A 22,797-nucleotide genomic window follows, 5' to 3' on the forward strand; every position below is an offset into this window, starting at 1 on the left:
ATATGCATCGTGCCTCCTGCCTTTGTTTGGTTTGTGGCTTTGTGATCGCAGAGGCTTTCGTTGAGCTTCCTATTGTACTGCAGCGCCCCCCCCCCCCGAGGCGATTATTCGCAACTACAGGTGTCATTTGCCAGCTCCCCAAGTTGCAAAAAATGTAGCTCAAACATTTGCTCACTCATCACATTCTTTCATTTCAAAACTACGATTGAAAAATGTGTGTCATGAGTCCTTTTATTGAAAAAGTGCCATTCATTCCGGGGTTGTTGTTTTTTTCTGCCCTCACTTTGTAAACTTTGTCAACATGAAACACTGACCGCCATCAAATCTCACAAACGAAAAGAGAACCGAGCGCATCTCCTTGAGCTGCGTGGGCCATGCTCAACCTTAGCGCATTCCTCCTTCCGCCGATGCTAAGCAGACGTGGGACTGATGGTAAATCGCGTTTGTTTGGCCAAACAAAAAAAGGTGGCAAACTTCAAGTTAGACCCGAATGCACACAAACAGCAAGACTGAATACGCAACATGCCGACCGCACACCACACTCGCACTAAGATAAAACATTGTCAAGTCCCCGCCGTTAGCACCGGCCGGTCGGCGAGTGTGCTGCGTGTGATGTTAGCTTGCCTCGCTAACATCCCTCAAGTGAGCCGACCACAGCAAATAAATACGGAATGGGAGTTAGTATAGCGCACAGCCACGTGGGCTAACGTGCATAGCGCCCTGTTTTTTTGGTTTGCTTTTTCTTTCGACTGAAACAAAGTATACAAGCACACAAACAGCACAAGGTCCAAAATAGGGTCCCCCCCAGCTGACGGCTCACGTTCACCTCAATGTGATCTTCTAGCGTCTTGTTCCCATGTGACAAAAGCATCGTGTAGAAAAGGCCGACCGGCGTCAACTGGTGCGGAAGCCGAGCCGTCGCCTGGGTGGAAAGGCACGTCCCCGCCGCTCGTGGGCCTCGGGATGCTGCCGACTATTGACATTTCCACACAAACAAACTGGAAGGAGAAAGAAAGTCATGTCACATTGCATGTCTTGAACGGTGACATGGTAGAAGCCCAAAGAAACAAACAAGGAGCCTCTCTTCCCTCGTACTTTTCATTTTCAATTCAAGCAGCAAAGCAAAAAGCCAAGGTTTGTCGTTTAGAGACCCCGTTCTACTTCAAATTGGTCCCAAGGGGAAAACTTTCAAGGCCATCGATAGGGGGGGGGGGTCCTCAGAGACAGCAGGCAGACCATCCGCGTCGTGTCCAACCGGGGCCCCGCAATAAATATTGGGCCACGCCCACTTTCAAAAACAGTGTTGAAAAACACTTTGTTGGTCACCTGCAGTCGCTGCCGCCGGCGCTGATGACAAACTTGTCGTCGCAGGAGAAACGAACGTTGGTCACGTGAGCCGAGTGGCCCGAGTAGCGCTTGTGCTTGGCCTGCAAATGGAGACCCCGATTAGCCTGGCGCTCGCCCACGGCGCTCGCCCACGGCGCTCGCCCACGTACGAATTTCTCCGAGCAGGGGAAGTCGAAGAGCTTGATGAGGCCAAAGTCGTCACCAGTCACCAAGTTGAGGCCGGCGCGGGACACGCACGCGCAGTTGACGTCGACCTTGTCGGCGTTACGAGGCCAAACGCCCAGAACCTCGTCGCCCAGGATGCTGCGCACAAACAGCCAGACGCCACTTTCAGCCGGCGGGGGGGGGGTTAAGGTTAGGCTTGGGGGTGTCCTCCCTCACCTGGTCCAAGTGGCCCAAGTGATCCTCTCGGTCAGGGAGGCGTCGGCAACCATCTTGCCTGAAGGAACCTCGTGCACCTGCCGGGCGTAGGTACTGGTGGACACCTGCGAGCCAGCGGGAGCGGTCAGCCCAAGAGACGTCCGGCCCGGCCGGCGGAAGGCCTTCGAAGGAGCCGGCTCCCCCACCTGGATGCGCCGGCCGTCGGCCGAGAAGTCCATCTGGATGACGCCACCCGGGATGTCCTTGCAGTAGCCCACGCGGTTGAGCGAGGAGCCCAGGGCCAGGTCGTAGAAGTCCACGGCACTCTCGGCACACCCCACCGCCAGGAAACGGTTGTCTGGGCTAAATCTAGCGGGATGATAAAAATATTTACAAACAAAAAACAATAGCCAGTCACTCATTTTTAAAAAAACAAGCACAAAGACTGTGGAAGCCTGCTTCAACATTCGGATGCTGTTGGCTGCGTCTGATGGGCAGATGTTTTTCAGGCCAACTCGCCGGCCGGCCGCTCGCCCGCCACGTCATCAAATGCTCGACCGACAATGACATCGTCGACGGCGGCATCGGACTTTACGTTCACCTCAGTTGATTGAGTTTTTTTCAATCCGCCCCCCCCAAGATTTTTCCGAGATCAATTGTTGTTTATTTGTTTGTTTTGAAACAGGCCGATCGCCAGTGGACGGCGTGAAGCTGAATTGATGCCATGTGCTGACTTGAGTTTTCTTCTAATTTTCAAGTTTTTTTGCCAGGCTGGAGCGAGCGCAGCCGGTCGGTCGGCACGGCGTACCCGACGTCCTGGACGGCGGCGCTGCGGTCTCGCTTCTTCCCCCACACGGTGAGCGAGTTGACCAGCAGGATCACAAACTCTCCGTTGTCCATGCCGATGGCAAGCATCTCTCCGTTGGGGCTGTACGCGGTGCACTTGGCGGGATGGCCCAGGGTCACCTTGTTCAGGAGTTTCTAGGAGACCACCGAGGCCTTGGTCAAGCGAGGGGAAAGGGAGGCAAAAGGGAGCGCTGGGCACGCGCACCTTATCGGCCAGGTCCCAAATGCGGACGGTTCCATCGTCGCCGGCCGAGATGAAGACGTCTTTGAAAGGGTGCGCGTCCAGTCCCCAGATGCCGCCCCGAGTGTGTCCGTTGATCATGGTGTTGGAGGCGGCGTTCTTCTCGCCCACTTCGATGATCTCGCCGTCTTTGGTTCCCACCAGGATCTTCCCCTGGACCGGCACAAAACGGGCCGGCCGGGTTTGTTTGATCCAATTTGAGACAAATGTAAAACATCAGAAGCCGTCCATCATTCAGGCTGCAGAGCGGAGCTTCCGTCGGTCGCATCATTTGACGCGTCGCCGAACGTGATCTTTGGCTACCTTGCCTCTGCAGACGGAGCGGACGTTCTCCACAGCTTGGCCAGTCTCCAGCTGAAATGCTCGGCACCGCTTCATCTCCTGGTCCCAAAGTTTGACGGCGCCACCCTCCTTGGTCCTGCCAAAACCAAACGAATTTGCTTCTTTCGGAACCCAAAAAAGCGGGTGGCGCAGGCGGCCGGCGTACTCACGGACGTTCTTTTCCACCCGTGACGATGAGTCCGTCCCTCAGCGTGGTGTACATGCTGAAGACGGGCCCGCTGTGTGCCTTGGCCACCACCCGCACCAGGAAGTGCTCCCTCCACACGTACACGTCGCCGTTGATGGCGCCGGTGAAGGTCAGGTTGTTCTAGCGCGCGCACGCGCGGCAGAGCTGCCTCAACACACGAGCCCTCGCTAGCCAGCACAGAGCCCCAAAGGCGGACGGGAACTCACGGCTCCAAAGGCCACCGCCAACATGGTCTGCATGCGGCCGTCCTCCACGCCGCCCAGCACGCCTTTCTTGTACAAGAGCGAGCCGCCCGCCAGAGTCCAGAACTTGATGTGCTTGATGCCCACCGACACAAACTGGCTGTCCGAGTCCGGCCGGAACTCCACGGCAAAGATGCGCTCCGGGTGGCCCCCTCTGCTGGTCACCCTGGCACCTGCCGTCAAAAGGCATGTGGCACCAGGGACCCGCCCAGCGAGCGCACCCAGCACCCGCCCGCCTCACCCACCTTCCTGCCACCTCCACACGCTGATGACATGTTCGGGCTCCACCCCCACGGACAGCAGCAGCTTCCCCGTAGCGCTGAAGTTAACGTAGCCCACACCTTTGGGATGGGAGCAGCGCAGGATGGACAAGGTCTGCTTGGTCACGGCGTCCCACACGTGGATGGATGGAGCCAAACCTGCGGCCGGACAGCGCAGCGGTAAGGACGCCGTCGCGTTAAACGCTATGGCGGGAGGAAGGAAGGGAGGGAGGGAGGGAGGGAGGTAGGGAGGGAGGGATAGGAAGGAAGGAAGGAAGGAAGGAAGGAAGGAAGGAAGGAAGGAAGGAAGGAAGGAAGGAAGGAAGGAAGGAAGGAAGGAAGGAAGAAAGGAAGGAAGGAAGGAAGGAAGGAAGGAAGGAAGGAAGGAAGGAAGGAAGGAAGGAAGGAAGAAAGGAAGGAAGGAAGGAAGGAAGGAAGGAAGGAAGGAAGGAAGGAAGGAAGGAAGGAAGGAAGGAAGGAAGGAAGCGGCCGCGGGCCAGCGTGCGACTCTCGGTGGACCCGCGTATACCCTTTTAGAGCTGATCTACCACACTGAGTCGGCGTCTCGCCTTAGACACAAACAACACGTGCGGCCGAAAGATGGACAGTGAGGTGGGCGGGGCTTACCTGGGAACTCTGCAATGTCACCTGATGGAGGGGTGGAGACAACATGGATGCAAAAAAAAAACAACAACAATAAAAGAAAAAGCGGTATAAAGTGGCATATGGAGCAAAAGCAGCCGAGTTCATGCGGCGGCGGCGGCGGGGCGATTTCCCGACCAGCCGACCGAGCGACTGACTCACCGATCTGCCCGGTGGCGATGACGTTTTGGTATTTGGGGTGCTGGTTGACGGTCAGGCACAGGATGTCGTCGGTGTGCTCCAGATAGAAACTCTGCGTCCCTGTGGCGAAAGCAAAAACAATGTCAAAAGCTGGCCCAATCTGCCATTTTCACAATACGGATGGACGCTTTAGACAAAAGTGAATCTCTGGACTACAAACCCGAGGACAGGTTCTGCACCACGGCCGCGGCCGCCGTGTGGAAGACGATGTCGGCGCCGTCGTTGAGGTAGTGCAGGTTGTTCCGGCAGTCCGAGCCTCGGTAGCCAAAGACGTGATCCAGCCGGAGGTCCTAGGGAAGCAACCGGACCCGCAGTCAGAACGGTCAGCCTGTCCACGCTGAGCCTGGACTCACCTCCACCGCCTTCCTCTTCTTGGACACCTGGTTCCTCATCAGCTTGTCGGGCAGCGGAGTGGCCCGACTCACCGGGGCTCTGCAAAGACCGACAAGGGCTCCAGAAGTGCCTTTGCGCGAGCCCTGAGAAGCGCGCACGGCGGCGGCTACCTCTCTTCCACGGCAGGTTCCTTGTACTGCAGGTGAGGTTTGGTACCCGTCATCTTCCTGATGCCGGCCGAGTAGACCTTGGTCACGTAGTCCACGGCCCTCTCGCGAGCCACATCGCTGTCGTAGCCTGACCACACCACACCGCACCGCACCGCACCGCACCGCACAGTGGCGAGGTCGGACGAGAGCGAGAGAGCGAGCACCTCATCGGGCGCCCAGTCCCTTTCCAAAGAGTGAGGTGAATGTGGCTTTTACCTCCGTCTTCCTCTGCGTCATCGTCGGACTCTTCACTGTCGGCCGCTTGGTTCTCCTTGTGACCCGGAGGCTCCCTGCTCCAAATCATGAGCGCCGTGTCGGCCCCGCCCACCGACAGCAGCAGCGCGTCGTCGTTGGACCAGCGGACGTTGGTCACGTTGATGCTGTGGCCCGCGTACTTCTTGAACTTGGAGAACTGACCCTGGGGACGGAAAAGAGGCACCGAGGTCAAAGGAACGGCACCAGCGGGCAGGCGCCTCACCCCGCACGGGAAGCCGAAGAGCTTCAGGAAGCCAAAGTCGTCCCCGCTGGCCAGCACTTTCCCGTCTTTGCTGAGCGCCGCCGCATTGACGAAGCCGAACGCGGGCCAGATGCCCTCGCAGCTGGGACCCAGAACCGAAGTCCAGCTGGCCCACTCCAGCTTGGCCAGCTGCAAAGGCAGGCCGGCGGAAGGGGACAAGGCTCAATGTGGAGAAAAGGCAGAACGTCAGAGCGCCACGAGCCACGCCACTCACGAGCCACGCCACTCACGAGCCACGCCACTCACAAGCCACGCCACTCACGAGCCACGCCACTCACGAGCCACGCCACTCACGAGCCACGCCACTCACGAGCCACGCCACTTTGACACAGGCAGGCCGGCGAATAGCAAAGGACCCACCTCGGCCGCTTCGATGCTCTGCTGGCGTCCTCGAGGAGCCTCAAAGAAGAGCTGCTCTTTGGTTCCCGTGTTGACCCGCACCAGTTTTCCTGCACCCAGTGGTCCACAGCTGAAGCGCTTGCGGCAGAGACGGACGGCAAAGGCGCGGGCGGCTTGAGCCTGACCTCTGGAGTCCCAGTCCAGGTGAGTGACGACGCTCGCGGCTCCTTTGCAGATGCCCACTCTCTTGCTGGTCAGCACATTGTAGATGTCCACAAAGGAATCGTGGGAAGCCACGGCCAGGTACTTGCCAGCGCCTGCGACAACGTGAGCCAAACCACGTGAGCCAAACCACGTGAGCCAAACCACGTGAGCCCAACGACATGACCGGCGGCCGGCCAGTGCCGCTCACCGTGCTGGCCTTCAACTACCTGGGGAGAAGCGGATGTCGGAGATGAGCTCCCTGCGGTGGTGGAAGCTCACCATGTCTTCCAGCGTGTCGGCATTGACCACCAGGAAGCTACCGTCGTTCAGGCCCACCGCCAGAGCTTTGCCGTCGGGAGAGAAGGCGCAGCAGCGGCCGCCTTGGCGACGCACAAACACCGAATGAGAGCGAGCTACCGGAGCGGCAAAGGCGGGACTCGGGCGGACCTTTCTTCAGCTTGCGCACGGCCACCATTCGGTGATTGGCCGACAGTTCCCACATCCTCAGAGTTTTGTCATCGCTGACAGTGGCGCAGATGGGCAGCAGCGGATGGGCGGCCAAACCCCACACCTCGCCCTCCATGTGACCCTGAAGGCGACCAAGAGACGGTGACGCCCAGGCCAGGACGTCTCCAGGGGTTCCAGTCTCAAGCGCTGGCTGACCTGGACCAGCAGGGTCATGGGCCCGCTCTTGTCAATCTCCAGAATTTCTCCGTTCTTGGTGCCTACGAGAATGTGGCCGTGACCCAGCGCGATGGCTCGGATGGACGGGTTGTCTTCCAGCAGCAGTCCTGGAGAGGAGAGGAAAGGAAAGGCTCGTGAGGGTGCACCACTCGGCGCCACTCGCCGACCACCTTTGCCACCTTTGGACGAGGGGGACAGAAGCGCCCTCTTGATGGCGTAGGTCTTCAGACATCTTTCAAAGGCGTCGTCCCACAGTTCCACCACACCGTCCTTGCCGCCTGTCACGAAACCCTGGCCAGGCCCGGCCAGCCCAGAAGGACCCCAATCAGGCCAGACGTACCATAGCACGTATGGTCGAAATGCGGCGGCGGCCGGACCTGACCTTATCCAGGGAACACATGGCGAAGACGGGCCCGTCGTGGGCCTTGACCGTCTTGAGCAGCGTGGTTTCCCGCCAAACGTAAACGTCACCGTTGGTGGCCCCCGAGTACAGCGAGTCCTCGGAGCGGCCGTAACACGCCGCCATCATGGTCTCCTGCTTGCCGAGGTTGCCGAAGATTCCGCGCTTGAACGTCAGACCGCCGCCTGGTCGGCGGGGAAGAAAACAAAGCGGCAAACAAAGATCAACGCGGCGTCCACCCTCCACCTTAGTTTGCTGCTCGACGTCCACGTTTTCTTCCGGCGCCCTTTCGCCCCGCTGAAGTGCCTGCCTGAGTGTTGCCAGAACTTGATGTGCTTGGTCCCCAGCGTGACCAGCTTGTCCGCCCGGAAGGGGTTGCTCTTTACCACAAACACTTTGTCCTTGTGACCTCTGGGAGAAAAGCAGAGCGAGTCAAGGGCAAGGCCGGCCGGCTGGGCTCACTCAGGCGTCCACCTGCTTTTGGCCAGTCGCTCGCCCTTCTTCCAGTCCCAGATGACCACCGAGTGGAAATGGTCCATTCCGACGGAAACCAAAGCCTTGCCGTCGGCTGCGAGCGCAAAGCGTCGAGATCACGCCAGGAACTCCGGGGAGGGAGGGAGGAAAGGCGCCACTTACTCACCGCTAAAGTCCAGCGCGCATACGCCAGCGCTGTGGTGACCTCGGAGAAGCGACAGACATTTCAGAGTGGCCACGTCCCACACGTGCATGGCCGGGTCTCGGCCCACCTGGGGGGGAGGGTGTAGTTAGGGTTTCTGGGCCAGGCCGGGCCGGGCCGGGCGGCATACCTGCGCGCTGGCGGCAATGTCTTTGACGGGGTGCACGGCCAGGCTGAGGATGTCGTCGTCGTGGCCCCGATAGAAGCGCTGAGTGTGCTGCAGCCGGTTGTAGACCACGGCCACGGCGGCCACATGGTACAGCACCTCGCCCGTTTGACTGTAGAACAGGTTGTTACGGCAGTCGAAGCCCCGGTACCTGCATAGGGGCGGTGGGGCGTCAGACAACTTTGAATAGAAGAAGGGCGAGCGGGCCGCCCGGCTGGCTGGCCAGCCAGCCGTCCGGCCGCCACGCCCAAATATTTGCTCATTGGCCACCACGGGTGAAGGCGGGTGGTCTGGCAAGATTTGGACTTTGAGCCGCGTGGGGCTTGGCGGCGGTTCTGGCAAAAGTGTGAAAAGTGCAATTTCACCCGTGGACAAACTGCAGACAAAGCGCCTCCTCCGGAGCTTTCTGCCTCTTCAGCGAACCAATCAGCTTCCCGCGCAGCTGGGGCAGATCATCCTTGTAAACCTGCCCACGCGCAGAGGGTTAGGGTTGTTGGGTTAGGGTTGGGCTCGGCCCTGGCTTGCTTGCGTGCTCGCTCACCTGCCGTTCGTAGCTGCGCTGAGATTCCTGCTCCACGTCCGAGTCGATCTCGGGCACGTCGGACACGTCCGAGTCCGAGTCGCCGCTGTTGGAGTCGGCGTAGCCTTCTGAGGAGGCACGGGACACAGGAACGTGTCTCCGGATGGCCGGCCGTGTGGCTTAGGTTTGGGTGAGCTCACCTTGGAGGAGGGGCTCCAGGACGCCGTTCATGATGCCCTCGGGCAGGAAGCGCCACTGGAAGACGGCGTGGTCGGCCCCCCCGGTGCTGAGCACCCACTGCAGGTCACTGGACCAGCGCACGTTGGTGACGTGGGCCGAGTGGCCCACATACTTTTTGAATTTGGCGCCTGCGGAAGGGACGGAAGGGCTCAGAGACGGCGGGCTCGGCGGGCTCGGCGGCTCGGACCTTTCTTGTGGCACGGGAAGCGGAAGAGTTTGACCAGGCCCAGGTCATCGCCGGCTGCCAGCACGGCGCCGCTGTAGTTGGCGTCCACCGAGTTGACGCTGGTCACGTTGGAGTATTTGGGCCAGATGCCGTTGACTTCAGGGCCCAGCACGCCGGTCCAGGTCATCCAGTGGACCCCCTTGGCCTCCTCCTCGGACACCGGCTTTCCTACTGTAGACCGGGTGAAAGGTCCGCGTTCAGAAAAAAAGCCAGTCGGTTAACACCGTTCGGGCTGCGTCTGAGCTTTACCCGGCGTCCGGTAAAAGAGGCGCTCCCCGGCGCCGTCGTTGGTTTGCAGGAAGCGCGAGTCGACCGACCAGTCCAGGTGCGTGATGAACGAGGTGGAGCGGGCGCACTCGCCCACTTTTTTAAAGCGCTGCGCCACGGCGTAGATGTCCACCACGCCGTCGTTGGAGCCCGCTGCTAAGAAGGAGCCGTCCGGAGAGAACTTGAGCTCGTGTATCACCTCCTTGCGGTCCTTAATGTGCACCACCTCCGTCATGTCCCTGAGCACCAGAGTTCCGGTCATCCACACCTGCTGCTGGCGCTGGCGGCGCACGGGGCCGGCCGGCCGGCCGGCTCACCTGACTCGCAGGACGGTGAAGGAGCCGTCCTTCATGCCGAGAGCCAGCTGGGAGCCGTCGTTGTTGAAAGAAACGCTGCGCACCGACTCCTCCATGTTGCAGCGGGCCAGCAGCGTGTGGTCGGGAAGGCTCCACAGCCTGCGTGCGCGCAATTAGAAAGCATTCACCCATTTGAGTCAATAGAAAAGGAAAGAAATTCGCTTGAGAGCCACATCATCGTTGTCACCCGACAAGGAGAAAAGGGAACTAACTTTCCAGGGCCAATGAGGGCACAGAAAATAGAGGAGGAACCTTGGCGAGTGGTAACGCAAGATGGCCCCCAGCCAGCCAGCCAGCCAGCCAGCCAGCCAGCCAGCCAGCCAGCCAGCCAGCCAGCCAGCCAGCCAGCCAGCCAGCCAGCCAGCCAGCCAGCCAGCCAGCCGGCCGGCTAGCCAGCCAGCTTCTCTTCTCTTCTCGCCATGGCGGGCAGGCAGGCAGGCAGGCAGGCAGGCAGGCAGGCAGGCAGGCAGGCAGGCAGGCAGGCAGGCAGGCAGGCAGGCAGGCAGGCAGGCAGGCAGGCAGGCAGGCAGGCGGAAAGCCAAGCGCAAAAGCGTGCTTGCTCACCTCACGGATCGGTCGTCGCTGCCGGTGACGGCGAGGGGTTGCTTGGGGTGGAGGTCCAGCCCCCACAGCTCACCCTCGCTGTGGCCCTGCATCAGCAGCAGCGGTTTGTCCCTGTCGCGGACCATGACCTCGAAGATCTCGCTGTCTTGCGTCCCGGCCAGAATGCGCTCGGCCTTCCAGCACACACTGCGAATGGACAGACCTGAAAGCACAGACGGCGCCGTGACGCAGCAGTGCCGCCGGCGCCACGCAGCAGTGCCGGCGCCGCCTCCCACCTTTGTAGCCCTGCTCGGCTTCCCGCAGGTCGATTTTGGTGATGGGCTTGAAGTCGACGTCCCAAAGGCGCACGCAACCGTCCCGTCCGCCCGTGGCAAAACCTTCCTCGCTGGCGTGCATGCTGAAGATTCCTGCCTGGAAGGCGTGGTCAGCTCGGCCGCGTAAACGGCCCGCCCGCCCGCCCAGCCACTCGCCCAGCCACTCGCCCAGCCACTCGCCCGCCATCTGCCTACGTACCGCGTGCGCCGCCTGCACGGTCCGGACCAGCGATGCTCCTCTCCACACGTACACGTCTCCGTTGAGCGCTCCCGAGTAGGTGGTCTGCTCCTTGGCGGTGGCCACGCACAAAATGGTCTGCAGGTCGCCCGTTTTGCCAAAGATCCCACGTTTGGGGGTCAGGGCGTTGCCGCACAGAGTCCAGAACTGAAGAGCGGACGCTGACGTTAAAACGTCGGCAGGTTCCGCAAACATCCGATACGTCCCGAATTGGAATGGAGTCAAATTGCTGCTTTCGCTTCCGTTCACCTTGATGTGTTTGACGCCGCAGCTGACCAGTCGCGTCGAGAGCTGCGGGTCCCAGGCCACGTCGAAGATCTGCAGGAAGTCGAACGCAGGTCAACAGAGCCCCGGAAGCTTTGGTCGGAGGCCGGCCGGGCGGGCGGACGGACGGGTGGCCAGACTCGTACTCTGTCCGAGTGTCCGCTGGCCGAGGCGAGGACGCGTCCTCTTCTCCAGTCCCACACGCACACCGTGTTCTTGGCGTCCAGACCCACCGAGGCCAGGCGCTGCGGTGACACGTCACGTCAAGCCTGTGTGTGTGTGTGTGTGTGTGTGTATTGTGTGTGTGTGTATGTGTGAGGCTGGGGGGCACGTTTGGGGCCTCACCTGTCCGTCGGCGTCGAAAGCCAAACAGGCCACGCCGTGGGTGTGCGCGTCGCGCAGGATGGAGACGGTCTGCATGGCGTAGGTGTCCCACACGCACACGTACGGCTCCTTGCCCACCTGACCCGTCGCCACCTGCACTTTGTCGGGATGCAGCGCCAGGCTGCCCGCCGCGCAAAGACAAAATCATGCGTGAACAACACACATCTTTGTCCTTTTCAGCCCTTTGCGTCCATGTCGTCGTCCGTCACGGAACAATTTGCACGCATCAACGAGCACCACTTTGACGGCTGACCTGATGATGTCGTCGTCGTGTCCCAAGTAGAACTTCTGGGTGTGCTCTCGGGCGTTGTAGACCACGCCCACCCCGGCCACAAAGTAGACCAGCTCCTTGCCGGCCGTATAGAAGAGGTTGTTGCGGCACTGGTGGCCGCGGTAGCCGTGGATCCACTCCAGCCTTAGCTGGCAGCGCGGCGCCGTCTTGTCCGCCATCGCAAAGGCTCACGGGCGCCTTCTCGCCACCGCGCCTGCCATGACTTCCTGTCAAGACTGACAAGAAGACGAACGGCTAAATTGCGCTGACAGACATCTGAAACAAGCGTCATCACACGGCGATTGATGGTGCCTTTTGCTTGAACATTTTCAACATCCATCCACTGAGGACTCAAGCGTCACTCACATTAGTCAACAACAAATTCCCAGTTCCCAGACCTTTTGAACATGACATTTGGGTTTTAGTGTCTGTCAATACTCTCGCTCGCTGGCTCAAAGTGAGGAGCACACGCGAGACCGAGACCGGGCGAGGGTTACGCCTACACACAATTGGAGCTTCTTGCACCCACTCACATGGCGCCTTTATTTGATTTGAGTTTGTTTGTTTGCTTGTTTATTTTGTTCGCAGATTTGAATTTGTGGGACCCTCGGTTCGACAGTTTGGCTCGTTAAAATGTCACTATCAGGGGGAAATAATCCTTGCACCTGCCGCCCTGTGGTCTCTGACGTCATCAGCATCTTCACGTTCTGCCCAAAGGAAGACGACAGCGGTCCAGAGCGGCCATCCCTCCGTCGGTCCGTCCGTCCGTCCGTCCGTCGGTCCGTCCGTCCGGCGTCTCCGTTCCAGAACCTCGGGTCAGAATCACAGCCGAGAACCGAAGGAATTGAAGGAGGCAAGCAAGGACGATGGAAGGCGGATCACTGAGCCCGCCGACCGCGCGCGGGGAAAAGGGAAGATTAATACCTCCAGATCCGGGCAGCGCCCTTCATAATAAAACTAATCCTTGGAAAAAGGCAAATTCACTATCCATGCAACGAAACATAACAAAGCAAAAAGAAGAGGGCGCGTTTCCATTCCTTTGATGAATCTTGCACTCCACACAAAGTTGCTTTCAACACGGTGAGCGGTCTAAACGAAATGCTTTTATGTTGAAGCGTGGCCATCATCTACGACTATGTTCCCACTCTCTCCCTGTGTCCAAATTCACAGGCTGCGTCCTCCGAAGGCCGGTCGGAAGGATACATGACGTCATTTTCGGAGCGCCCGACATCAGGTCACGTGACACACGACTTTGAAACCGGCATTCGTTTCCAGGGCCTGTTTCTTATCATTACTTTTTAAAATATAGTAGGTACTCAGAACACGTAAGCACAACTGCTGGTAGGTGTCAAACATAGAGCTGAAAAGAGAGGCTAAATGAAGGTGACATTTTCAAGGCCTACATCGACGGCCCGTCTGTCTCCATAGAAACCAGGGCAGATTCAACGCCTGGTAGCGTGAATGTCGACACCGGCGGTGCGGTCCGGTCGCGCCGGAAATGACGCCATGTCCTCGCCATATCGTACGTCGAAGGACGACGCCATCAATTTGTACGGGGCTATTCCGCCTGTCCAAATTCGCAACGGCCTATGCAGTCCACGAGGGAGGGCGGAGCTTTCGGGGCTGCTGCGAAGGACCCAGTCTTCGGATTGGCATTCTGTGAACTTGGGCCCAGCTCCAAAACACTTTGTCCGTCACACTTTTTGCCAGACATTTCCTGACGTGTGTTTGTCACTAGTCGATGCGGCGGCGATCAGATTTGCGCCATAAATGGATTAAAAGCGAAAAGGTACGTCCCGTTGGTTTACATGGTCAAGTTGTGCCGTTCACGTGTGTGTATGATCATTTGAGCAAACGGGCCATTATGTCTGCGTACTAAATGAGAGTTCTTAGTGCGTGGACATTTCCAAACATTTTCTTCTAAAGCGCAATCCCGAAACGTGCGATTGTGTGCGTGAGCGTGCTCACGCTCGTGTAGTTACGAATGTATGTGCGTGCGCGTAGCCGGCTGGGAGCGTCCACGCGGATGTGAGTACGCGTGCACACTCGCGTCGGGTGAAATCCCAAAAAGAGGCCACTCCACTCTGCCCGACCTCTGGATACTTGAAATGATACTCGAAGACGCGATCCATTTCACGGAGGACTGACTGCACGATACGGGGCTGTCGCATATTGCAATAGCCAAAAATTGCGATATCTTTATTATGGAATGAAATAATGACATGTTTTGTTTTATTTTGTTTTACGTGATGGCCGGAGGCACATCCTATTGCTCCCAGTGCAACGTTTGGCAATGCTCGTGTTTGTTCTGCATTTGCCGTTTTGGCATCCAAGCAGATTTCAGCCTCTGCGTGCGGCCACTTGGCCCGGCTCGGCGGCCACGTTCCCAAGTGACGTCGTCTTTTCTTTCCTCTCGCTCGGCCGTCAGTGACCATGCTGCAGATGATGACGCTGACGTCACGGGCGGCGGCGAGGGCCGGCGTTCGCCGTCCGTCCCGCAGCACTGTCCTGCCGCCCTTGCTCTGTCGTCCTGTGTCCGCCGCCGCCGCCCCTCTGCTGGCCTCCAAGCAGGTGAGCGAGCGAGCGAGTGACTGAGCGAGCGAGCGCTCCCCGTCTCTGCCGGCATCACCCCTCACCGGTAACAACCATAACCCGGCCCCGGCAGTTCAAAGGTCAGAGGAAGGAGCAGAGGCCAAAGGTGAGCGCCAACAAGCAGGAAGTGGAGATCAGGCAATCCATGACAGTGGAGGCCCTCGCACGAGCCATGAAGAAAGCCCCCGGTAAATTGCGATCAATTGATCAATCTGAAGGGGAGGGCGACTTTCGAGGAGGAGCGCGAGCGACCAAGTTGGTGGCATCGTAAAGTTGCGCAGGAGCCGTGGAAATCTGTACACGAGCGAGCGCGCAGCTGCCAATTTGGAAGGACAATTTTGCACCTGCTTGAGTGGACAGTTGCGGCTGGCTGCACTGTGCTGTGTGTAGATCACGTGTTGGAGGCGCTGACGGACGCGCCGACGGACGCCGCCTCGGTGCTGGACGAGCGGCAAATCAAGGAAGCGGTGATGCGCTCGGGCATGAAGTTCCGCTGGGAGAAGCTGAGCCAGACGCCGCAGCGCCACAACAGAGACGCCGTGCCCAGGTGAGCCAGGCGGTAGCCGTTTGACGACAACAGTGCGGTGGGGGGGGGGACTGCCCGGGCGGGCCTTCCGCTTTATTTCCCCCTTGGTACTGTGTGCGCAGACCCCCGGCGGATCCCGGCAGGCTGGTGCGGCGCCCCCCGGTGGTCACCATCATGGGCCACGTGGACCACGGCAAGACCACGCTGCTGGACAGCCTGAGGAAAAGCCAGCTGGCGGCGGCCGAGGCCGGCGGCATCACGCAGCGCATCGGCGCCTTCGCAGGTAGCGTCGCCCTTCCCTTTTGCGAGACGCGACAACAAGATGATCGCCCACCCCAAATATTTCATGCAATTGTGCCTGAACAGCACGCTGACTCAACGGGACCTTATAGTATACAGAGCCCATATGGGACCAACGTTTGCCGCAATAACTCCGCCGCCGCCGCTTTATCGCCGGTCGCCTCTCTTTGAGCCCGCGCTGTTTTTGAGCCGCAGTGGAGTTGGCGACGGGCGAGAGGATCACCTTCCTGGACACGCCGGGTCACGCCGCCTTCTCGGCCATGAGGGCCCGCGGCGCCGGCGCCACTGACATCGTCATCCTGGTGGTGGCTGCCGACGATGGCGTCATGGACCAGACGGTGGAGTCCATCCAGCACGCCAAGAGGGCGGAAGGTACTGTCCAAACCGTACCGGACTTGACACCGAGCGTTTTCGCTATTATTGCCGTACGTTCAAATATGTTGCTTGTGCTGCTCCGCCCACAACTCGCTCATTCTTGCTGTGTGGCGGCAGTACTCTTGGTGCACCTTTTTGCCACGTGGGTGAACACTTTGCATGTGCGGCTGTCATCTCGCTCGCAGTTCCCATCATCGTGGCGGTCAACAAATGCGACAAGGCTCGTGCCGATCCCCGGCGGGTCGCACGAGAACTGCTGGCCCACGAAGTGGTGTGCGAGGACTTTGGGGGCGACGTCCAGGCCGTGCAAGTGTCGGCTCTGAAGGGGCACAACTTGCCGGCGCTGGTCGAAGCCACGGCGGCCCTAGCTGAGATTCTGGAGCTGAAGGCGGAACCCGAAGGCGCTGCCGAAGGCCTGGTAGTGGAGAGCCGCACGGACAAGGGCAAAGGGTAGGGTACCGGCCTTCCCTCATTCGCCACAGCGGGCGGGGCTCACCAACCTCGGCTTCTCAAAAAGAGCCTTTTCGCTGGACCGGGCAAAAAAAGCGGCAATAACACCCAGGGAGGGCGTCCGCGTGTGCCTCAGCTCTCAAAATACCATCGGTCCTAGTTTGGAACATTTGGCTTTGCCGCGTCCGCTGCAAATAGCGAGGCGGGTTTCCTCCTTAGCCCCCCGGACATCCATGTCGGGCCTCCTTTTGTAAAAGGAAGGGAGAGGTCTTTGTTTGAGAGCCACAGGTTGCAGACCCCCCTTTTGTCTGTCTGTGTGTGTGCGTGCGTGCGTGCTCGGCGACTTGACGTGCCGGTGCTTGTCGCCCCTCAGTCCCGTGACCACCATGCTGGTCCAGCGGGGGGCACTGCGGCGAGGCTGCGTGCTGGTGGCGGGCAAGACCTGGGCCAAGGTGCGCCACCTGTGGGACGAGCACGGCTGCGCGGTGGAGGAGGCGGGGCCCGGCGTGGCGGTGGAGGTGGCGGGCTGGAAGGATGTGCCCTCTGCCGGCGACGTGGTCCTGGAGGTGGAGTCGGAGGTAGGCGTTCATTTGGCGTCCACTCCTTTCAACTACTACTCCTCATATAGTGAAAGAGCGGAGCGTTATTTCAAGTGCGCAAATGTGATTCGCTCACGATTCGGTTCCTGGTTTGATCCACATGTTGCGCATGAGAAAATCGGCTGGATGGTCGATTGTTGTTGTCTGACGTCAAAGCCGTCGCTTGCTCGTTTGTTGTTCGCATACGCTGCGAAGCGCCGGCTTCGACGTTAGCGTGGATGTTGAGGTCATTCCAAAGCTTCGAATAGCGATGCGGCCTAGCAAACGACGCTACGCCAAACTGACGGCGGGCACTTTGTGTCAGCAGCGGCGAGCCAAGGAGGTGGTGACGTGGCGGAGTCAGGAGGAGGAGCTGGAGCGGCAGGGAACGGAGCAAAGCGCCGTGGAGGCCAAGCGGCGGGAGCACGACGACACCTACAGGAAGGAGAGGGCGGAGTTGGCGCATCTCGGTTGGCGGCAGAGGAAGTCGCTGCTCTACCGCAGCAACAAGAGCAAGTTTTCCAACAGGCCCGGCGAGAAAACGGCACCAGTGCACGTGGGCCTGCCGCTGGTCATCAAAGGTACGCCCCCCGCCCCTGGCTGGCTGGCTGGCTGGCTGGCTGACACGCCCGCCCTAAGGAATTTGAAATTGAAAGTGGCACTACTCCAACTCAGAGCAGGTGTGGCTGCACAATTTGCCATCATGGGCCTTTTTCAAACGGCTTCTGCTGTGGTTGCGTGCCATTAATGGCTAATGCTCCCTGAAAAACAACCCTCTCGATTCGATACGAACGCGCATTCAAGTGTTTTGTCCGTCCCACTATGGCTACAGTAGGTGAATGCAAATCACATCCATTGAACGCCGTGTCATGGCGGCGCCCGTCAAAGTGCACGCACGAAGAAGAAAGGACAGGCAGGCCAAGTAGCACGAGCGCGCAGATAAGTGCACCGTTCTTGCTTGTGCTTCTCCCCTACCCACGAAAAAGGACGTGTGAACATTCGCTCAGTTACTTCGAGCGCGAGGCAAACTTAAAGGGAGCTGTCAATCAAACGGCGCGAACCAAACAGGCTACAGACGGCAACTCCATAACGGACAATATTAGCGTATTAACAATATAGTGTACTCACTCGGTGTCAAAGACGCATACGGTCACGTCCAACTCCCATCCGAACATGAGTCCGCCGCCACAAGTTGTAAACAAGCACTGAAATGCGAGGCAATTCTCGCGAGAATGACATGTCATGGTGACGTCACTTGAGCGCACCGTAGACACGTCGCAATACGACGGTAATCAACACAACATTCGTGCAAAAAAAAAATCTCACAAAAAACAACAACGCGCAGAAAAATAAACGTTAATACAAAAAAAAAAAAAAAAAATCACAGAAAAAGTGGCAGAAATGTCCGTGTTTCTGTCCGTATGCCCTGCCCCCGCCAGCTGATGCGGACGGCTCCTTGGAGGCCATCTTGAACATCCTGGACACCTACGACGCCGACCATCAGTGCCGCCTGGACGTGGTGCACTTTGGCATCGGCGACGTCTCCGAAAACGACCTCAACATGGCGGAAACCTTTGGAGGTAGCCAGCGACCCAAAGTGGACGTGTGCGTCGGCGCGCCACGCCAGACCTCACGTCTCCCCGAGGCGCCGCGGCGAGCGAATGCCTTTGAGAGGCGGGTCCAGCCAATGACAATGTCGTCGCTTAGCTATCGTGCTGCGACACAAAGGCAAAACTCGTAACGTCGGTCTGCGGCGACATCATATTTGATGTGGGTGACGGCGGAAGAGGTAGTCACCGGGCGTCACCTTCTTCGCCCCCAGGCAGCGTGTACGGCTTCAACGTGGCGGCGAGCAAGGCCATCCAGCAAACGGCGTCGCACCGCAACATCCCCGTCAGGCTTCACGACATCATCTACAAAATGGTGGACGAGCTCAAGGCCGAGATCGGCGACAAGCTACCGCCGCTGCTCACTTGCCAGATCCTGGGTGAGTCGCCACGGCCGGCATACGCGCGCGACTGCTTCCCTCCCTCCCCTGATCATTTGCTTCCGCCCCCAGGCGAGGCCACGGTCCTGGCCGTCTTTGACGTGACGGCGGGTAAAAAGAAGATGGCGGTGGCCGGCTGCCGCGTTGTCAAGGGTCAGCTGGAGCGCAAGATGAAGTTTCGACTGATTCGCGGCGGCGAGACGCTGTGGGAGGGTGAGCGCTTGGTCTTTGATTTTCTGCATCTCTCACCTTTTGTGCATGGCGCGTCTAGTGTTACGACGTGCCCAAATTAATCTCCAAAGAGGAATTGAGCCAGAAAGCTGGTCTGGTCTGGTCTGGTCTGGTCTGGCTTCCTTTTATTGAATGCAGTGAAGACAAGATTGCGTTGTGTGTGTGTGTGTGTGTGTGTGTGCGTGCGTGCGCCTTTAGGAAGCCTGCTGGCGTTGAAGCATCACAAGGAGGACGTCAACACGGCCAAGGCGGGCAGCGAGTGCGGCCTGTCGGCCGACGGGAACATCACCTTCCTGCCCGGCGACGTGGTCCAGTGCTTCCGAGAAGCGGAGGAGCCGCAGGTCAGTGCCTGGGAGCCCCCTGGATTCTGAGGACCTCCAAAAACAAAGACGCCAGTTGAAAAAGACAAAAAGGAAAAAAAAGCAAGTTGAAAGATGCCAGATGAAAAAGACAAAAAGGAAAAAAAGGAAGTTGGCAGCCGCCGCTGCTGCTTTGGCGCTTCCCCGTTCAGACGGACGCCACCGCCTCGCCGAGAGCATCTCCCGCCTGGGCGTGCTGTGGAACACACAGAGTACGGCTTTCAATTTCTGGAGTTGCGGGAGATTTTTTTTGTTTTTTTAAAGGACTGCTATGCACTGGAGCCAAAAGAGAAGGAACACTTTGTGGGTGGATTGATTTGAATGAGCTTTGTGGGTGGCAGCAAATGCAATGGCTGCTCTTGAAGTAAAATGAATCAAATGGGCTCACTCGCCAGTCCATCTCTCGGCCACAAGTCCGTGCGGAATGGTGCCTCGCGGACACTCGGGCCGTCGAGACCAACGCGCGGCTCCAAGCGCAACGTGAATACAGAATATTGACATCTTGTGAGGTTTGAATTGTTGTTATGGCGCCTGACTATACATCCAGATTGGGAATCAAAAGACATTGCCGAGGCTACGCAATTCAGCCATCAAATTGACAACTTTTTGGCCAAAGCGGGAATGGAAGCATTTCTGCTTGAGGCACTCACTGTTTTCCTTTCAAAACCATACGTTGGGAAACGGAAGAAGTGCTGTTGGGCGGATTTTGAAGTTGGGTGAGCGAGCGAGCGAGCGAGCCCGAACGCCCGCCCGCCCGCACGCAGGTCACTCATTGGTTAATTGGCTGTGGATTAACACCACGGAAGGTCGGCTCCTCGCCAATGGCAGCAGCTGTTACCTGCGGGCCAGGTGAGGATTTGGCAGTCATGCCCCTTTTCCCTTCAGGGGGTGCCGTCTCCACCACCTCCCGCGTCCTGAGCACAAAACGTTTGCTCGTCGACATCACCAAAACCGTTACCGCAATCCAAAGCAAATGAGCCGCAGTCCTACCCCTCGCCGGTGGTCGCAGGCTCCGCCCCCTCCTCGTCCGTAGACTCGACATGCTCCTCCTCAGCCTCCTCCGAGCTCAGATCATCCAAGCCGGTCCTGTTGCCGTGACAACAGCCAGACATCAGCGCATTTTATAAAGCTGACTTTGACTTTGATTTTTCCTCTGGACGTCCTTGCGACGGCACTCACCAAAAACACGCCGCCGTCTTCTTCTTCTTAGTTGGACGATGGTCGTGGGCGGGGCCTGCTCGCTTGGAGGCCGTCGCTTGCAGACCTGGCCAAAATAGACAAGGTGGTTTCTTTGCGCGCGCCGTATGTCAAGCGAGCTGGCGTGAAACCTTTGAGCACAGAGTCCTCCAGCCTCTCGGCCAGGCTGTGGCACTGGCGCTGGTAGGCGGGGTCGCTGAACTGATGCGCAGGCTCGGCCGTTTTCCTCTGGAGACGCTCGGCGCGCTGCCGCTCCTTCTCAGCCTCGCGCTCCGCTTGCTGCTTGAGCCACTCGCCCATCCTGCCCAACATAAACGAGTCAGACGGGACCGTCGAAAGGTACGAGTCGGTTGCCAGCACGTAGCACCAAAGCACTTTTGTTGAGAAGAGGGTCCTGGCAGCTAGCTAGCAAAGCTTTTTTTCCTCCATCGAGTCAGCAGATGAGAACCCAAAATATGCAAGCAAGGCCACTAAACATCACGTCGTAGCTTGCGGCCCAACTTTGACGCGACTTCATCAATTGTTGCGGATGCCGCCAGCAAATAGTTCTGGAGTCTCATCCAGTATTGCATCAGACTGGAAAAGGGAGGCTTCCGAGAGGCTGTGACCTTTGGACCCGCGCCCCAGTTAAAACCTCACCGGACGACTCAGATTCCAAAGCGCTCGCTCACCGAGCCCATTGACGACCCATTTGTTGAATGAGCACATTTTATCACTCACTCTTTCTCGTGGTTGACGTCTCGCAGGCGGCGTCCGCTCAGGTCTCGACAGGCCTCGCGATTGGTCGTCTTCTCGATCTGAGCGCCGAGTGCTCGCAGCATGGAGCCAAAGCCTGCCGGGAGCGGAGAGGTCGGGTCGGGTCAGGTCAGGTCAGGTCAGGTGGCTAAGCATCACCCGGCTTCCGTCCGTCCGTCCGGCCAGCCAGCCGCCCGCCCCAAACCCCGCTCGCTCACCTCCTTTGCCTCCCGGGAGGCGGGGCACCAGCCGATAGACGGCGCCGCCCCGCAAACGCTCGTCCGGCCGGGTCACGCGGCCGTCTCTGCTGACGTAGAAGTCGAGCGGCGACGACGGAGCCTGAAAGTCACAGCACCTCTTCAATATCAGCGTTAGCACGACGGATCGGACAGGGCATCGTTGAAGACGCCCGTGACGTTTCGCACGGCGGGACTCGAAATGAGATGACCACAATGTGCATAAGAGCGCGTTAGCGGGCGTTAGCTATGCTCGGCTAGGCTGCGCAATTTTGTTGCTATTTAATTGGGCCTCACTAACAGCTTGAAAAATCTGACAAAAGTCACATTTTTGTAGTTGTGTCTGTGAACTTCCAAAGGTTTGGTGTTGTTTTGGTGCGTTGGTTATCTCGATCTCGTGGCCGCACAAGTAGTATTTCAAAAACGCACTCAACCGGATTCGTGGCCAATAACGTAGGGGGATTTCATTAGTATTTGTCAGCTGTGGGGCCCTGAAGACTCTCATGCGATTAAGGCCTACAGATGTCAATTCCACAAAACTGTGTTCCGAGCTTCTGGATCATGGCCTCAAAAGTATCTTTTATTTTTATTATTATTTTTTTTTTTTGGGGGGGGGGGGGCATTTAATACACGTTATAGCTACTGTTGCCATGAAAATACTTGTAACCACAAATTCACATTTGCTGCCGATTTTGATCAGCTGTTATATTTTCGTGGCCATAAAATAACATTTGCGCACACATTTGGGCCAAATTAGTTGCGAAAATACATTCAAATCTATGGAACGTCAAACTGTCAAGTCTAAATATTACATATAGTGCGTACGTTTGCAAGACGACTTTTTCTCTAGCATTCCAAAGAATTTGAGAGTACGCTCAAGTGTTAACATGCTAACTGTTGGCTTAGCACAGCAGCTTAAAGTCAGCACATTTCGCCGTCCAAACTCACCCATTGTTGCACAAACCGCTCCAGAACATCTCCAACCGACGAACCTTGTGGGAAAACACACGGGGAAAAGCGCAAGCGGCCCGGGCCGCAAACAAAAACCTCCGTGCTCGTTTCCATGTTAACGTCACTCGGTGTTAGCCTAGCTTCTGTTTCCGCTTCTTCTTCGTTTCCGTCTTCTTCTTCTGTTTCCTTCAGTCGATCGGCTAACAACTTTGGGCCCTTTACCGCCACCATCTGAACTGGATCACTTATGCTCCACCTTTCACCTTTCAAAACATCCCATCCATCCATCCAGCCATCCAGCCAAGCCACCCACCGCCTTTGGCCATAGAGCGCAAATATTTCCTGATGCTCATTTTTTACAAAATACAAACCAAAATAATGTCAGCACAACAAATATTTCTTTGATTGTGTGGTGGGTGAGCATCCAGCAAGCGCACGCA

General features: G+C 58.1%; 3 protein-coding genes across 5 annotated transcripts; 1 reads left to right on the top strand and 2 right to left on the bottom strand.

The window, feature by feature from the left end:
- Positions 1–213: 213 nt before the first annotated feature.
- eml6 (EMAP like 6) lies at positions 214–13,201 on the bottom strand. 3 transcript variants are annotated; one of them, XM_049719589.2, is made up of 43 exons: positions 12,506–13,201; positions 11,823–12,076; positions 11,531–11,690; positions 11,332–11,430; positions 11,171–11,239; positions 10,883–11,068; positions 10,645–10,780; positions 10,370–10,571; positions 9,767–9,904; positions 9,432–9,688; positions 9,144–9,353; positions 8,917–9,084; positions 8,738–8,844; positions 8,562–8,662; positions 8,161–8,347; positions 7,995–8,100; positions 7,829–7,922; positions 7,665–7,765; positions 7,337–7,539; positions 7,134–7,245; positions 6,934–7,061; positions 6,718–6,859; positions 6,498–6,650; positions 6,252–6,383; positions 6,088–6,176; positions 5,689–5,856; positions 5,427–5,628; positions 5,172–5,298; positions 5,022–5,100; positions 4,829–4,958; positions 4,630–4,728; positions 4,453–4,473; positions 3,811–3,984; positions 3,530–3,738; positions 3,286–3,443; positions 3,098–3,212; positions 2,759–2,947; positions 2,516–2,688; positions 1,914–2,076; positions 1,729–1,832; positions 1,497–1,650; positions 1,327–1,427; positions 214–998 (listed from the first exon to the last, which is right to left on the bottom strand). In XM_049719589.2, the coding sequence occupies exons 2-43, from the start codon at positions 12,017–12,019 to the stop codon at positions 974–976; spliced, it is 5,868 nt and encodes a 1,955-aa protein (XP_049575546.1). In that variant the 5' UTR covers positions 12,020–12,076; positions 12,506–13,201; the 3' UTR covers positions 214–973. The 3 variants fall into 3 exon arrangements, with proteins under 3 accessions (XP_049575546.1, XP_049575547.1, XP_049575548.1); XM_049719590.2 differs by lacking the exon at positions 4,453–4,473; XM_049719591.2 differs by lacking the exons at positions 214–998; positions 1,327–1,427; positions 1,497–1,650; ... (14 more) ...; positions 5,689–5,856; positions 6,088–6,176 and having other exon boundaries at positions 6,479–6,650.
- A 1,072-nt stretch (positions 13,202–14,273) lies between these two features.
- On the top strand, positions 14,274–20,325 carry mtif2 (mitochondrial translational initiation factor 2). Its single transcript, XM_049719641.2, has 12 exons — positions 14,274–14,411; positions 14,506–14,620; positions 14,823–14,979; positions 15,081–15,241; positions 15,454–15,630; positions 15,819–16,083; positions 16,457–16,661; positions 16,990–17,242; positions 18,101–18,241; positions 18,484–18,648; positions 18,721–18,861; positions 19,078–20,325. The coding sequence occupies exons 1-12, from the start codon at positions 14,274–14,276 to the stop codon at positions 19,248–19,250; spliced, it is 2,091 nt and encodes a 696-aa protein (XP_049575598.1). The 3' UTR covers positions 19,251–20,325.
- On the bottom strand, positions 18,985–22,645 carry sde2 (SDE2 telomere maintenance homolog (S. pombe)). The gene is made up of 8 exons (XM_049719666.2): positions 22,355–22,645; positions 21,389–21,509; positions 21,156–21,267; positions 20,567–20,736; positions 20,418–20,502; positions 20,229–20,324; positions 20,077–20,152; positions 18,985–19,434 (listed from the first exon to the last, which is right to left on the bottom strand). Exons 1-8 carry the CDS (start codon positions 22,643–22,645, stop codon positions 19,387–19,389), a joined length of 999 nt encoding a protein of 332 aa, XP_049575623.1. The 3' UTR covers positions 18,985–19,386.
- Between the last annotated feature and the right edge of the window lie 152 nt (positions 22,646–22,797).

The sequence above is a fragment of the Syngnathus scovelli genome, chromosome 5 (assembly GCF_024217435.2).
Source record: "Syngnathus scovelli strain Florida chromosome 5, RoL_Ssco_1.2, whole genome shotgun sequence".
Lineage (NCBI taxonomy): Eukaryota > Metazoa > Chordata > Actinopteri > Syngnathiformes > Syngnathidae > Syngnathus > Syngnathus scovelli.